This window comes from Natrix helvetica, assembly GCF_964273705.1.
Source record: "Natrix helvetica genome assembly, chromosome: 4".
Taxonomy (NCBI): Eukaryota; Metazoa; Chordata; class Lepidosauria; order Squamata; family Natricidae; genus Natrix; species Natrix helvetica.
This window is the reverse complement of record NC_138550.1, coordinates 80,509,463-80,527,420: the sequence shown is the minus strand read 5'-3', so window position 1 is coordinate 80,527,420 and position 17,958 is coordinate 80,509,463. Positions and strand designations below refer to the sequence as shown.

At 34.5% G+C, this 17,958-nt stretch overlaps 1 protein-coding gene across 11 annotated transcripts in view; it reads left to right on the top strand.

The window, feature by feature from the left end:
- The window catches only part of CTNND2 (catenin delta 2), a 525,796-nt gene that overhangs the window by 333,261 nt on the left and 174,577 nt on the right, over positions 1-17,958 (top strand). For all 11 annotated transcript variants that reach the window (XR_014175415.1, XM_081953365.1, XM_081953369.1 and 8 more), the window contains exon 9: positions 2,397-2,649. Coding sequence is in view for 10 of the 11 variants with exons in the window: in XM_081953365.1 (XP_081809491.1) it covers positions 2,397-2,649 (253 nt within the window). In the remaining variant the exon portion in view is untranslated. The remainder of the gene's footprint in view (positions 1-2,396; positions 2,650-17,958) is intronic.

Here is a 17,958-nt window from a genome sequence, read left to right as displayed (position 1 = left end):
TAAACTCTTCAGTGTTTAATTTTAGTTAAGTCTTACTTAAGGCATAATTTTGCCTTTTTTCATTCTTCCTGAACCTCTTCAAGTATTTTTACATGTTTTTGGGCAGAGAATATTTTAGTATTTATAAGATTTTTCCCCTCTGTGTATTTATGTTTAATTTATGAACTAATGTTTTTGGTATGCATGTAGAATAGTGTTACCATATATTTGCAGCTTATAAATGAGTAATAAGTACTCTACCAACTTAGACAAGTAATATGTTGTTAAAATGTTTATGAAGCAACAGATACCCAAATTTTATCTTGATATATATTAAGGTTGATACATCTGTTTTCATGCATGAGGTCTAATATAACTTGATCATCCCATTATTTTTAAATGTCTACTAACGAAAATAATTTTGAATATTGCATCATCATTACCATTGCCATAATTAACAATTACATTTTGTAGACCAACTTGCTGCTCCATATATATCAATGAAAACTATATACACGCACACATAAAAAGTAATGCTGACTTCCCAACTCAGATTGCATTTGCCTTTCTTTTAAAATGAAACACACAGTGGAAGTGTTTGTTTCTTAATTTGTCTATGAAATTTTTGGAAGTTATAATGGAACATTTAAGATCCAGAAATAAGCTTATTCTGGATTATAGCATAACAGCACTTGGTCAAAACCCACATCAGTCTATTATTACTGTATAATGAATGTGTAATTCATGTGGTCAGAAGGACTAGTAAAGCAAATGCTAGAATATCTTATAAGTGTTTATTTTCAGGTTGTAAAAGTTTAGTATGACAATAATTAAACAGTGATGAATTATATTCCCAAATTCTGTGAACATAAACAGAAAAGTGATTTTGCATATTTTTTTGTCATTGGTCCTAATTTATTTCTAGTAATCAAATATTTCTCCTTAATGTAATGTAATTTTCTTACTAAATTTTTACGTAAGTCATCAAGTAATACAAGTAATTTTGCAAGAAAAAAATAAGTTAATGTTACCTTGGACACATAACTTGGAATGAATGTCCATTAAAGATAAACATAGAAGTTTGGCTGGATCTGAAACCTGCTAAATAATTAAAACTGTAATATAGAATTTATTTCATTATTTTCCTTACCTATCCTAAATTTGAATTGCCAGATCTGGACACTTTATCAAAGTTTTTATTTGCATCAGAAATTGATAGTATAATAAGAAGAGCGAAACTGGGAAACATCTACACAATTTAGTCAGAGATTTTTGAGAACTAAGAGAAATGCTGTTCTCTTTTAATCCCTTCATTTTATTTGGGCGTAAATTGGCCTTCAAAGAGAACAATGCTACAGAATAATACATAAATAATATAGACAGTAGAGAAAATTTTAGCAAAGGTCTGCATATAAACTGAAAATACCAATTGTAGCACTAAACATATTTAATTTTCAAATAAACATGCACAAGTTTGTGACCTGGTTAATGCTTTTCTCTAAAATGAATAAGTCTAAAGAGAACTGTAGAAAATTAATATGTCTATTTAATTATACCAACAAAAATCAGCTAACTGAAATGCTTTTCTTTCATTTGTTGTCCACTATTTTATAACAGATTAATTTATACTTATGATAAAATGCTTCTGATTTCATATATAAAAATATATTTTAAGGAAAATCAGTAATGGCATCTGCATTGGCAGATAGATCCATGTTGATTCAGAGTTAATTTATAATGACAAAGTAGAACAAGATTGCATTGAAAAAACCACCAAGTAGTTCTGTGAATTGGTTTCCAGTTCTAATCACCTACTATTTACCCAGAATATCTTTATTTGGAAATCAGTATCATGAAAAAACAAACAGGCATTATTTGAATAACTTTTAAAATTATTTACATTGATGCTATTAATATCCAAAATGGATACTTCATTTCTTCTTCATGCAGGTATAATTCTAATTATGGTTATGGAATGTACAAAGGGTTTTTTTAATTGAAGTTTACAAATGAAATTCATATCCTCTGTCATTATTACTCTTGGGTAATTTTATTATGCAGACTGGAGGTGATTGGATATTAATTGTATATTTTATTTTGTAGCATCTCTAAAGCAGGCCCACATTTAATAGGCAACATTCTTTAATGTTTTTTTTAATTCCAAATTGAATACAAAGGGAAGATCAGTATCAGAGTGTTTAGTTCTCATTTTTATGCTTATTGATGGCTAGTGTTTTTTCATATGGAAATGACTTATATCTTATATTATGTTTCCAGGGATTGTAATGTTCTTTTTTTCTCATCCTTTTCAAACCCCTGTTTATATGTGTGTATTTTTTTCCTCTGCCTAGACCTGGTTAACCATTTCTGTGAACAGGTCCTCAATTTTTTACTTTGTCCCTACTTTCCTGTCGTAGCCCCATCTTCCCCTGGTGTCGACTCCGTACCCTTACAGCGCACAGGCAGTCAACTCGCCACACAGAATGCATCAGCGACCTTCCAGAGGGCCAGCTATGCTGCCGGCCCTGCCTCCAATTATGCAGATCCCTACCGACAGCTGCAGTATTGTCCTTCTGTTGAATCACCATACAGCAAATCTGGACCAGCCATCCCACCTGAGGGAACCTTGGCTAGGTCACCTTCTATTGATAGCATTCAGAAAGATCCCAGGTGGGTAAAACTTTACTTTTTTTCTATTATTAATTCATAAAGAGATGTCCAGCTGCAAGCATGGGTATCAAGGTGGTAGATATAGACAAATAACCCAGTTCCATATTTTTTAATGAAGTTCTATTTTATAAGCCAAACCAATTGGCCAGGAATACTGTTATTTTAATCTATTTGCATTTTTAACAACAGAAATAAGAAAATGGCACACATGGTGTCCTTCTGTTCTGTTTTCCATGGAACTTCCTCTACAAATGTCTTGCATGTAATGTATGTATATGTGTGTGTGTATACACACACACACAAACACAAACACACACATATATGTTTTTAATTACTTTCCTGATAGAAAAGGTTATTTTGGTTAAGTATTTTTAAAATGCCACTCAATTTCCTAAGAAAGGAAGCTGGTGTTAAATGTTTCCAAGGGTATTTTCATATGAATTTTGATTTAGATATAAAGGTTGGAATAAAATAGGAGCTAGTAAACAAACAAACTTAATTAAAATATGCAACTAATTTTTACAAGACTTCCATTGCCAGGTATTGTGACTTTTATGGCATTTATACAGGACAGACAAAAATGCAAAGTGTATCCAGACATCAATGTTAACCTAGGAGTTTTAAACGTTTTGCCTGTTTTTAAAAATTATTTTATATTTGATGAATTCTTTGGGGTTTTTTCCTTACTTCTGTTATATTTTCTTTAACTGCCTTCTATTTCACTTTTTCCTAACAATGAAAATATTTTAGCCAATTATTTTGTAAGTATTAAAAAGATAACACCTATAAAACGTGTAGAAACACTTGCTCAGATAAGTAAGAGTTCCTTAACTTTTTTAACAAAAGATTACAAATATTTCAAAATTATGTTTAACAAAGGGCTCTTGTTTGTTTTTGCACATGTGGTTAGAGGGGAGACAGTATTTGAAGGTTGCTCAGTCTATATAATAAAAGCTTTACATGGCCTCTTTGCTAGGACATTTTTGTTCTAAAACATACTGTATATGTGATAAAATTTAGAAGTCGTGTCACAAATGTCGTTAGATTTTAAATGTTCTGAAAAAAATATTGCTGTCCCTGCTTAACGTATCACTTTTTAGCATGTTTCTATGTGGAAGAATTACAGAATGCCTCATTTGCTGGATGGTCCTCTGTTGCATTATAATTTCAAATTTGGTTCAAAGGGCAATCCATGTGCACAAATATAGCAAATAGCTGGGCTTACTAGGATAGAAAGCTACGGAATGTCTTGTAGAAATTCTAGAGATTTTCACACCTGAACTGCCTCCTGCTTTGCAGTAGTGGCTTTATAGTTGCCTATCACCATCACCTATATTCCAAGGGGCCTTGGAAAAGATCAAAAGAAAATAAAACCCATAAGATGATGCTGGTTTTCTACCAATCATAAAAAGTTTGAAGTGGGAATCAAATTATTTCAGATTTTTTAAAATCTAAATAATGTCTTCCTGCTCCAAGCGTGGTATGAATACAGACTGAAATTAGGCACACTAGCTTATACTGAGAAATAACTGCATTAAGTAATCAAACTTGACCTAGCACAGCACAAAAAATATAAGCCCAATGCAGTTCCTGGCTAGATACATTACCTATAGCCGTTTTTAGAGCAAAGTCCCTCGGTTTCATTTACTTGAAGATTCTAGCTTTTGAGCGTGGGGGATATATGTTTTAATCAAAGGCAGTGGAAAATAAATTTAAATCCATGCTTTTACCCCAGTATTATTTCAGTTTCTTTTTCTCTCTAGTGGGAGGAAGTAATTGACTCTCTGAGTATGTGATAAAAAATATCTTTACCTCAGGATGTGTATTCTGGCTCTGACCTAAACTGTTCTTAATGTCTGCCACTTAAGCAGAATTCAGAACAAGAACTACAGAATAAGTGTTAAAACAGTTCTGAAAAATGAAATCAGCTATTCTGCTCTGGAAAAACATTAAGTATATCTAAAAGTTTGTGTTTCTATAATTGCTCAATTATTAGCCACTTTTCTCTCTCATATTTCCCAGTTATTTCCCAAGTTATGCATGAGGAGTCTGTATGAAATCCAAGGTTTTGTTTTCTAATCCTTTTTCAATAATAATTTCTCAACGTGCATTGCAATGGGAATTTTGATATGTTCCTAGAAACTTTTGTTTTAAAAAGTTGAAAAATTAGGAAGGGAACTCGACTTTAGATAAAATGTAGCACTGTTTCAGGCAGTTTGCAACTTTATATTATTATTATTATTATTATTATTAATGAAACCACTGACCATGGAATTCCTTTTCTGCCCCAATGACTTATAATGCCTATCACTGACAGTTTCCTATTAAAGTGCAAGTTAGACTTTCTAGTTCTCACAAATTATACTTGTGCTTCAAATGCTTAAAGCCATGTATTAGAGTTGGGCAGTAATTTCGCTTTGATTACACAAAGATGATTCAGAGCACATGAGAGCAGAAGTGTAGCACTTGTCTACAAATCTTTAAAATAGCTATGTCTTTCCCCAGGATTTAATCTCAAGAAGAAGCATGGTTGCTTTAAGAACTGCAATAAGCTATGTTTAGGTGACTTTCTGGATCAGAATTGAAACACTGCACAGGCCTGTCACATAAACATATACAGTTTAGGAATTTACTAAAAATATAACTTGTAAAGTTTTGTTTGAAAGACTCACTTTATTGAGAAGGGGATTATGGCAAAATCACCCTATTCCGTTTTCCTAATTACAGCTATCAGGATTGCAAATATGAAGACTACCATTAGATGGCAGGAGAGAGTTACCATGTTTTGTATCTCTTTACCACCATCTAGCTATGTTCCAGATTTTTGCAGTTCCAATATGTTGGCCTTGATCATTATTCTGTATTTGCACAAGATGCTGATCTCTAGTTAATTATGTTATCTTAAAACAACTAGTTAACAACTGGTTGCTTATATTTAATGGGCTTTGCATCTCGGATACAGTATGCCCACTTGAAGCTGTAGACTGTTTGGATTATATGATAAAAGGACTACCAATATTTGGACTGCAAATATTTGAACAATGATTAAAGGCAAAAAGGAGTCACAGTTAACTGCATTCTTTGCTTCTGTCTAATAGTCTTCCAAACATTTCCAGACATAGTGATTTTGCAGATACAGAAGCTGTACTGATGCTTAATAATACAACAGTCAATGGGCTCCAACCCGACATCAATTTATTATAATTGCTTTGCTTTACAAGAAAACTAGATAATTATACTAGAAAATTTAAATTAATTTTTTAAAAAATATATTTAGATGATATTCAACTATTATATGGCAGTAAACCTTGCTGCAGTTTTTGGTAGAGTTTTATATTATAGTTGTTATGGAAATGCACCACAGGCCTTGTTTCTGATTAATGGGAATGTTCCTTTTAATATTCAGAGGCTTTCCTCCTCTGGCTCTTGCTTTGAAAGTTCCATTTCATTCCCTCTGCTGTGTTTAATTTCCTATCATGCGGAGAAGGAAAGTTACTGGCTTAGTGTCTTCAAAGACTTTATATCAATAGGCCTTCTTGTATCCCTTGCTTTGTTCTCTTTTCAAGGGGAACAGAGCTTAATATCCCATATTATTTGTGGGCCATTGGCATTCATATTTGCCTCACTATCTGGGAAGAACACTATGTTCTCTTCACAAGCAGTTTATTCGTTCAGTTTTTCATCGGGAAAACCAACTGATAATAAAAAGTAGCAATTACAATCTTCTTACAAATCTTATTATGAAAATATTGTAAGAGTAAAATATGGAAAACAGATTTAAGATAAATAGGGGGTTTTTCCCCTGTAAGTGTTCCTACAGTAAATCTGACTTATTTGTTAGGATTTGTTTTCATGCAACATAGAATAAGAGATCAACCACAGTATAAATTCCAGTATTGTGCAGCTTTACAAGCATATATTTTGTCTGCATTGAAGTATTCAAGATTCACATAAAACCAAGCCAAAGTTCACTGAAAGATTCTGTTACCTTGTGCCACCTTTGTGTCTTTGTGCCATACACATGCAGATAGATCGATGTGTATGTGCGCACATGTGCTGTGATGGATAGAGTGCTGGAATAGAGGTGGGGAGATTCAGGTTCTGGTCTGGCATAAATTCCATCTAATTGAATTGGGTCAATCAATCACTCTCAGTCCTACACTGAGAAGTTAAAAATACTTATCTATATCAAACTGTACAGGAACAGCATGGTAGATTACAATAATTAATCATTAATAAAGTGGCTTTCGGTTAATTGATTTAATACAATACAATACAATACAATACAATACAATAGTAGAGTTGGAAGGGACCTTGGAGGTCTTCTAGTCCAACCCCCTGCCTAGGCAGGAAACCCTATACCGTTTCAGACAAATAGCTATCCAACATCTTCTTAAAGACTTCCAGTGTTGGGGCATTCACAACTTCTGGAGGCAAGCTGTTCCACTGATTAATTGTTCTCACTGTCAGGAAATTCCTCCTCAGTTCTAAATTGCTTCTCTCCTTGATTAGTTTCCACCCATTGCTTCTTGTTCTACCCTCAGGTGCTTTGGAGAATAGTTTGACTCCCTCTTCTTTGTGGCAACCTCTGAGATATTGGAATAATGCTATCATGTCTCCCCTAGTCCTTCTTTCTCTTAAGCTAAACATACCCAGTTCCTGCAACCGTTCTTCATATGTTTTAGTCTCCAGTCCCCTAATCATCTTTGTTGCTCTTCTCTGCACTCTTTCTAGAGTCTCCACATCTTTTTTACATCGTGGCGACCAGAACTGAATGCAGTATTCCAAGTGTGGCCTTACCAAGGCATTATAAAGTGGTATTAACACTTCACGTGATCTTGATTCTATCCCTCTGTTGATGCAGCCTAGAACTGTGTTGGCTTTTTTGGCAGCTGCTGCACACTGCTGGCTCATATTTAAATGGTTGTCCACTAGGACTCCAAGATCCCTTTCACAGTTACTACTACTGAGTATGGTATCACCTATACTGTACCTGTGCATTCCGTTTTTGTTGCCTAAATGTAGAACCTTACTGTTTTCACCATTGAATTTCATTTTATTAGATAGTGCCCAATGTTCAAGTTTGTCAAGATCCTTCTGTATCTTAAGCCTATCTTCTGGAGTGTTGGCTATTCCTGCCAGCTTGGTATCATCTGCAAATTTGATGAGTTCCCCATTTATTCCCTCATCCAAATCATTGATGAAGATGTTGAAGAGTACTGGGCCTAAAACAGAGCCTTGGGGTACTCCACTGCATACTTCCCTCCATGTAGATGCAGTTCCATTGAGAACTACACGTTGAGTGCGGTTGGTCAGCCAGTTACCAATCCATCTGGTGGTGATGCTGTCTAACCCACATTCTTCTACTTTATCTAGTAGTAGGTTATGGTCTACCTTATCAAAAGCCTTACTGAAGTCCAAGTAAACTATATCAACGGCATTCCTCTGGTCCACTAATTTTGTCACATTATCAAAGAATGCAATAAGATTAGTCTGGCATGATCTGTTTTTGACAAATCCATGTTGGCTTTTGGCTATTACTTTGTTTGCTTCTAGGTGTTCGCAAATTCGTTGCTTGATTATTTTTTCCAGAATCTTTCCTGGTATTGAGGTTAGGCTGATAGGTCTGTAGTTTCCTGGATCTAATTTTTTCCCTTTTTTGAAGATGGGAACCACATCAGCTCTTTTCCAGTCCTCTGGTAGTTCCCCGGTGTTCCAGGATCTCTGAAAGATATAATTCAGTGGTTCTGAGATCTCGTCTGCTAGTTCCTTCAGAACTCTGGGGTGTAATCCATCCGGTCCTGGTGATTTGAACTCATCTAGGGTAGACAGGTGCTCACTTACCATTTTCTTCCCTATTTCAATTTGTGTTCCTAATTTTGTGGTGCTGCTTTTGATAGGTTGGACTGTTTTATCCCTTTGTGTAAAGACAGATGCAAAACATGAGTTAAATAGTTCTGCTTTCTCCCTGTTGCTTGTCACCTTCTTGCCACTTTCTCCTAGCAATGGACCAATTGTTTCCTTAACTTTTTTCTTGTTTTTAACATGTTGGAAGAAGCTTTTTTTGTTAATTTTTACTTTTGTGGCAAGCCTTTCTTCATTGTGAGCCTTAGCTTTCCTCACTTCATCTTTACAGGCTCGTGCTATTTGCTGATATTCTGCCTTAGTTATGTCCCCCTCCTTCCACTTTTTATACTTACTTTTTTTGTCTTTCAGTTTGTCAGATAGTTGTTTATGCAGCCATGCTGGTTTCTTTTGGGAGCTGTTGTTTTTCTTCTTCATTGGTATTGTGTTAGACTGGGCTTTTCTAATCTCATTTTTCAAAATTTCCCAAGCTTCTTGAGTTGTTTTCCCCTTGAGGATTCTCATCCATGGAATTTTTCCCAAGCTCTCTCTAAGTTTATTGAAATTAGCTTTCTTAAAGTCCAAGACTCTAGTTTGACTTTGTTCTACTACTTGTGTTTGGATAATGTTGAATTCCAATATTGCATGGTCACTTGCCCCCAGGGTTCCTATGGCTTCAACACCTTCTATCATTTCCTCTCTGTTAGTGAGAATTAAGTCCAGTATGGCTGATCCCCTTGTTTCCTTCTCTACTTTTTGGAAAACAAAGTTGTCTGCTAGGTTTGTTAGGAACCTGTTGGATCTTCCACTTGGTGCAGAGTTTGTTTCCCAGTTGATGTCAGGGTAGTTAAAATCTCCCATTACTATTGTGGTGTGCTTCCTACATACCTTAGTTAGCTGACTAGCAAAAAGTTCATCTTCTTCCTCTGCTTGGTTGGGTGGCCTGTAGTATAGACCTATGGCAATGTCATTTCCCCCACAACCTTTAATATTGACCCAAATGCATTCAAGATAGTTCTCATTATTGTTGTGCTCTATTTCTGTAGAGACATAGTTATTTCTTATATATAGTGCAACTCCACCTCCTCTTTTATTTGGTCTATTTCTTTTAAATAATTTAAATCCTTCTAGCTGTATGTTCCATTTGTCAGTTTCATCCCACCAAGTTTCTGTAATGGCAATAATATCATATCTGCCCTCTTTTACTTGAATTTCTAATTCTCCCTGTTTATTCCTCATACTCTGTGCATTGGTATATAGACATTTGAGTCCATTTTGATTGACCTTGTGTTTACTGTCTACATAACCTGTATTATGCCTGACTGCCCCTATTTTCTTGCCACTTGTGTGATTCATGCACATGGTATGACAATCACTATTACATGCTTGGTTTTGCTTGATTTAGATTGATAACACATATATACACACACACACACAAACAAACACATTCTTCAAGGACTGACAGATCTGACAGAATGAAGCAAAATAACACAAGTGGAGAGAAGGCTCCAATTAACAGCTGCATGGCACATCTTTATTTCAGTTACATCTTATGTTGTAGATTGACAGATCTGGATTAAAAATCAGCTTTATATTAAATTAGTTCAAATGTTTTGCTGCTGACTTGTAGCATCAGGCTCCCTGAATTCTTCCTCCTTACATCTGCTTTCCTGGGGCTCTTAAATGGAACTACTAGCATCTCAACAAAGGGACCTTTTAATGTTCTTTATTCAACAAATGTGTACTAATCAGACTATAATATAAACTCTCAGCTTTGAACTTGATATAATATAAAGTTCCCAAAATACATCTATAAACCTAATTTCATTAAATGCTTGCTTTACTAGCTACTTACAAAAATATGGAAATAATTATAACAATATTTTGTTCATTAATTGTTAATTAAGAAAGAGTTTTGTTGAGAAGGGGAGAATTACAAAACAACAGATGTTTTGCTAAGATAAGGAAAAAATCTGGCAGAACCAAAAAACATTTTTAAGCAGAATTGTTATTTTTTCTTGTAAGAGTAATATTGCATTTGGTTGTTGCTATTGTTCCATTTAAAAATCGACATTTATTTATCAAACCCATTTCATACAATTTTAAATTTTCTAAATTTCTACACCTAAACATTTAGATTTTTTCCCCTAATATAAATTTTGGGTTTAGTGTCAACTTGACAAAAGATATAATGAGTTTCAATCCCAAAATATCTAAATAAATATTTTAAGTATTTGTTAATTTTTGGATGAAGATTTAGGAAATAAAGAATAGTATTAAATTATTAATACAAATAGTGTTGAAAACAAATCATGTTTATGGAAGATTCACATTTAATCAATGTCATCTAATTCCATGTGTCTGGGACATTGCTTGGTTTCATGACTAATTGTGGTTGCTTAATTTCATGCTTTGGGAAAGGGAATATAGTTTATAGATTTCTATTTCTTCCTATAACAGTTTCAGGTGAACAAAACAAAAATAATATATATAATGTTGAATCACAAGTATTTCAACAGAACTTCTCATAAAAATTGTGGTTGCTTTTTCTACATCTCAATCATGAGAAACTAATGTATCTGTTCTATGTATCACATGATATGAGAAAATATACTTAAGAAAGTCATGACTTCAAAATATATTGAATTAATAAAAAAATTACTAATTTAAAAACTTTTCTCAAAATATGCGCAACCTTGCAATCGTAACAGCAGGTTACTATCTATAAAACTAAAGAAGAAACAAATTTGTGCTGTCTATTACTGGGTTAGACTTCTCCAGTTTACATTTCTAGAACTCCAGTATTTACTACTGAAATCAAAGTGTCATTTGTTTCTTTATGAATACGTCATGATTTGATTGACCTGTGGGAAAACAAATATTATTTAAGTTATGTAAAGTTCAATATTGCCAATTGTACTTGCTCTGTTCTAAGCAGTCACGTCTCTAGAATCATTGGAATTCACAATAGGGAAGAACTTTAACCCTAACTGGATCTGATTGCCAATACACAGAAGTGTTTTTTTTTCAAAGAAAGAACTTCAATATATTATAATTTGTGGCAGAGATGTGCTGCTAAAGAAGATGAAGGTTTACAGAGAACTGTGTAAGACTGTGAACTTACTGTCAATATAGACTGATGCATGCTGGAATTTTTTCATGTACTAAACGTTCTGTACCTCATTCATGAATTTGTGCTATTCTTTGAAGCATTTTTATTGTTGTTCTCCCAAAATTATTCATGGGAATGTAAAATGTGTTTTTGTGCTATGTTACATTACTGTTCAGAGAAGTTTTATTCATCATTACCTAGCACGACTGTGGCATAAATGGCCTCCTACATATTTTGTTAGATCATATTCTGGGGGTACATTATCATCCACATCACAATGTTTTGGAGATCGGATGGATGGATGGATGGATGGGCAGGCAGAAAGACAGACAGACAGCGACTGACTGAAGATAATAGACTAATGGTCATCCTTGTGTCTCACTGTTTACATGAATTTGAAAACAATTGATATTCAGAGAATATTCAGAAAAATGATAATATGGGAGTTAGATCTATAAATGGATATCAGTCAGGATTTACTCCTATTGCTCTCCATTTAATCTTAAAAGCCTTGTATAAAAATGAAAAGAATCTGTTCTCTGTTGTAAAGTAGATAGCATAGGCTCGAATATCATTAGCTGCAGGGGAGGAGAAAGTCCCTTTGTGTACATAAATAGATGCACCTACCTACACTCAACCAGAGGTGTCTGTGGGAGTAATGAAATACTATATACCATTACAAATCCCTCTTCAGGTGTTGCCAAGTGAAACAAAGCAACTTTTTTTTCTGATGGTATGCTAATATACCATATAAAATGGGTTAAACTCAATCTGACAGCATGCATAAATTAAGCTAAATTTATATTTATTGTCACAGCATTACATATGAGCCCAAGTCATCAGTACGTTAGTGTTATATAGTGGCACTGGTAGCGAACCCTCTGCAGACATGTTTTAAACTAAGATCAAAATGTTAGTGTGCATTCATGTTTTCACTGCTATATTCTTCTCAAAAACTATTCTCATCCCTTTCCTCACTTCACATGTGTAATTCCTTAAGTTGAAGCTAAGTATAAAATCTTTGACAGTCCTTAGCGGTTGAAGAAGATGGAGACAGAGGGAGGCAAGAAGGAATTAGTATTGGTGATAAAATATAGCTTTAAAAGGAAGTGATTCTCTGTAGAGGTGGCCAGAAAAGAAGATTCAACAATTGACTTGTTACAAGATGAATAGATGAATGAGATGGTGAAAGGCCTTAAAATCTGAAATTTCATATGAAATATCACAGAACAGTTAAATTGAATAGCTTGGAAAATATGATTCTTATATTGGACTATAGGTTTCATGAAGCAAAGCAAAAATCTGTTTGTATCTTTCAAAGACAACCTAGAAAGTGACTTAAAACTCAGCTAAAATTGGCTTATGACTTGTTATGTTTGAAAGCTGGAGGAAAAAATAAAACATCTTAATGCTTACATTTCAGCAAATATTTCAAACGTTCAAGGATTTAAGCAACAGAATTTATAGATTTCTTAATTTGATATATAAAGAGGTGACCAAATTCAGATTAAAGTACTGAATTCTGTAAAATTATAGAAGTTTTGCATTAAGCATTTATTTAGAATAAATGCTCTTAAATCCAATGAGAATGACCAAAGCCTATTCAGTTCATTAAGTGAATTTACATTCATATATTTATGTTGACAGTGCTTCCCATATTTTTTTTATGTAAGTGGGTTTTATAATAAAACTCATAAGTGGTCTGTAAAATTCCAAAGTATGGAAAAACAAAATTAACTATGGAAAATGATGATATGCTTTTAATGAGCAATAGGAACAGAGCTCTAAAGCATGTTACACCTCTCCTCATGGGATTGGGATTGATATTCCTTACAAAAAAGGAATCCTGGTCATATCTTTCACTTTTGCAATTTTCAGATGAAATTATTATCAATATGGGTTGAAGCCTGCATGTTATTCAGGTTATTCGCTTCCCATGTAGGACAATCCCTTGACAAAATTTGGCAGGCAGCAAATATTGTATTCTTTTTCATTTTAGCAGTGTTCACAGTGAGCCTGAACAGCAGGTATGCAAATCATTCATAGAACTACTTGTGGTTATAGATTTATATGTGAACAGAGACTTTCATTTGCCTCCTCCAGCATACCTATGTTTAACCTTACATCATCATTCAGAATTCATGCAGTTTCCTGTGGGCAAAAGCTGTAGTTCTCCATTCATTTGCAGAATTGTGAAAAGCAGGTTTGTGTAAGTTACTGCTACTTCTGATTGTTGCTTTTTTATTATAACGGTAAAGATGTATTTTGATTAAAAGATCTCTGGAACTGAGACTGTTAGAATTTTCCTAAACAGAATTACTTTCTTTCCACCAGTTCCACCACTGCATCTTCATCAGTCTACTTACTTTCCACTCTAGAAATTTCGTTAAACCATTTTTAAATAAATGCATTCAGTAGATTTTACTTGGTGTCCTTATGTGTAGATGCACTGACATCTTCATTACTACATTTTAAAAACCATGCTTAGATTTGAAGCAAGACTAACAGATAAATTTGAATTACTTTCATATCAAAAGATTTATATTTGTCTTCTGTTTGTGTGTGTAAAATCCTTATCCATAAGGTTTGACACATCATGTCAAGTTTAACTACCTCTTATAAGCATTTATGTATTTTTACTTATTATTTATTGTTTTATATATAATATAAAATGCATATAATATGACACATGTTACAGCTTAATTACTTTTATGGCACTAGGTTTATGTTATTAGGTAGCGAAAGGAAATTGGTTAAAAGACTGAGTGAAAACTTTTTGGAAGTTGGTTTGTAGCCTTAAAAACCTCAACTGTGTGTGGCTGGTTGCAGATAGGGAATAGATCAGTGATGGCCAACCTTTTTGGCACCAAGTTCCTAAAAGGTCATGTGGAAATGTCATGTGTGTGCACGCTCATTGGGGCCGTGCTCCGGAAAAGCCAAACTTCTGGGTTGTAATGCACATGCACGCTGGCCAATGCGCATGCGCAGACTGGTTTTCGGCACCGTGCCATGCCGGCAAAGGGAATGTGCTCCAGAAAAGCCAAACTTCTGGGTTCTGGCGCTCATGCACACCCAACAATCAGCTGGCCAGTGCACATGTGCACACTGGTTTTTGGCACTGCCGCACGCACAACAGACAGCTGATCATCACGTGCACATGCACCCCAGAAACCTGGAAGACAAACAGGCAAGGCCGTGCATGCCGGGTGACATGGTTTCGTGTACCACTTTTGGCACACATGCCATATGTTTGCCATTACGGGAATAGATGGTTGTCAACTAGATTTTTACAAAAACCATAAGTGAAGAATCATATGTATAAAATGCCTACAGAATTTGTTACTGTTAACAAATTAACATAACAGCAAAATTTGTTACTGTTTGGCACTTTAATTCACAAATTGCTTTATATTCTTTATTGTGTTTAGAACAGTTCTTAAAGACAAATTCTATCTTGGTATACTACCTACTTTGTATATTACAATCTAAGTTTTAATATCCATGGAGGAAATTACATTTGTGAACTTTCTGTTTTTTAGCTGCTGCATTAAAATGTTTTAGATAATTTTCTCCATTTCGGGGTATAGAATTTCTGAAGTCATAAGATTATACTGTAGATATAGATTATTTTTTCATCATAAATTTTAGGCTTGTTGCTTTACCAATAAAGAATTTTTGTAGCTCAGAGTTGAAATGAGGGGTCCTTGGTGGTCTCTGAGCTTGATTGTTTTCTTCAGATGTTTCATTACTCAAACTAGGTAACATCATCAGTCCTGTTGTTACCTAGTTTGGGTCTGCAAGAAAACAACCAAGCTCAAGAGAGCAATAAGGATTCCTTACTTATTTGTTTGTTATGACTTAGCATAAATAGCAATAGCACCTAGACTTATATACTACTTCATAGTACTTTACAGCCCTCTCAAGCGGTTTACAGAGGCAGCGTACCACCTCAACAATCTGGGCCTTCATTTTACCAATCTTGGAAGGATGGAAGGCTAAGTCAATTTTGAGCCAGTCAGGATTGAACTCCTGGCAGTGGGCAGAGTTAGCCTGAAATACTGCATTCTAACCACTGTGCCACCGTGGCTCATAAATGTTCCACTTTTAAGTATAGGTAATCCTCACCTTTTGGCCATAATTGAGCCCAAAATGTATATTGCTAAGTGAGAAATTTGTTAAGTGAATTTTGCCTCATTTTATGACTTTCCTTGCCACATTTGTTAAGTGAATCACTGCAATTATTAAATTAATCACACGGTTGTTAAGTGAATCTGGTTTTCCCATTGACTTTGCTTGTCAGAAGGTTGCAAAAGGTAATCACATGACACTGCAACTGTCATAAATGTGAGTCATCTATCAAGCATCCAAATGTAACTCACATGACCGTGGGGATGCTGCAATGGTCATGTGTGAAAAATGATCATAAGTCACTTTTTCAGTTCCGTTGTAACTTTGAACGGTCACTAAGCAAACTGTTGTAAGTCAAGGACTACCTGTAATAGAAACTTATTTTTGGCTGATTTTGCCATTGAACCCCTCACTCTGTTGCTGTATGAGATTTACTTTATGAATATTCTCTTGGAAGGAGAAAGTAAGCTCATGCTGCTGTCACTTAAGTCAGTGTTTCCCAACCTTGGCAACTTGAAGATGTCTGGACTTCAACTCCCAGAATTCCCCAGCCAGCATTCACTGGCTGGGGAATTCTGGGAGTTGAAGTCCAGACATCTTCAAGTTGCCAAGGTTGGGAAACACTGACTTAAGTTATACATGTTAATTTCCCCTGGAAATACGACAAAAGTGAAATATTTACTCTGATTAGCATAAAACCCTGCCACCTTAACAAAATATCCTTCCAAATGTATTACTGCAACTGTTAGCAGAAATAATTCAAATTATAAAAGCACAGCATGAGTCTGTATCCTTTTGGTTCACTCATTTTCTCCCTCTGGATGTCATAGAACAAAAAGAGCACAGACATGCTTCTGAAATGTTTTGATAGCCTAGAGCAGTGTGTCTCAGCCTTGACAATCCAAAGATGTGTGAACTTCAACTCCCAGAATTCTTCCCCCAATCTCACCAGCATGCTGGCTGAGGAATTCTGGAAGTCAAAGTGCATATAATTTAAAGTTTACAAGCTTTGAGAAACATTTACATACAGCATTAATGGATGCTCTCTCTTTTTGCATTGAACTAACTGAGAAGACTATGGGTGATATTAAAGATAAAAATGATTTCTTAAAAGTTTTTTCTTGGTGGCATGCTATACAAAATAGTATGCAATTTTCTGAGCAAGATATTACTCCTTATATCATGCTTCCCCAAAAATAAGACAGGGTTTTATTTTCTTTTGATCCTCAATATAAGCGCTTGGCCTTATTTTCAGGGAGGTCTTATTTTTGAGGTGCAGGAGGCAGCGAGGCTGGTCACCTCATGGCTGCTGCAATATTTTCGGGGAGGATTATTTTCAGGGGAGAACTTATTTTAGTGCATGCACTCAAAAGCCTGATTGGACATTATCCGGGGAGGTCTTATTTTCTGGGAAACAGGGTAAAAATATATATTTATGACTATAGTTCCAGCGCGAAGGATTTGATTAAATATATACCCCATAAAACGAAAATACTTGATAAAATCATACCTATGCATAGCTTCAGGCTACTATTTTTCTATATCCATATCTTAAGTTTTTGGGCTAAATATGTCACGCATGGAATGGATTTTCTTCATTGAGAATATGTATTCATCTGTTTGTATCTGCAACTTTCCATACTCATAATGAAAATTATGATGAAAATTGCTTCTCTTCATACTCATAACAAGTAGTGTTTGAAAAAAAAATCTGTTTACATACAGTACATCTTTTTCATAGGCCTGCTATTACTTGTGAAGTGGGCCAATGAATGAAATAAAAGAGAGAAGAAAAAAATACTTAAGTCATTCACCTTTGATTCCCAACTGATTCCATTTGATAATACAACTCCTGATGAAAATAGCCTTCAACATAAACAAATTAAAATCCTTAACTCAATTTATTTATTATTTATCTTCGATGACAATTTTTCTGCAGGGCTTCTAATTTGCTTTTTTGCCTAAAAGAATTTAACTTTTCTTCGTTCTTTAATGCATACATTTTGGTTTATGCATACATTGTCCAGCTCTGACATAATCAGATCAGTTTAATTCTGATCTCTACTCCTAGTCTTTTTATAGCAAAATATATTCATATGTGGAGATTTTCAGTCATTCAGGTCATAGTTGTCTCAAAGGTGCTTTTTCAAAAGGAAACTGGACTGTTTTTTCCTCAAGGAAGAAGAAGAAAACATTTCACTTCTCATCAAAGAAGCTTCATTGAT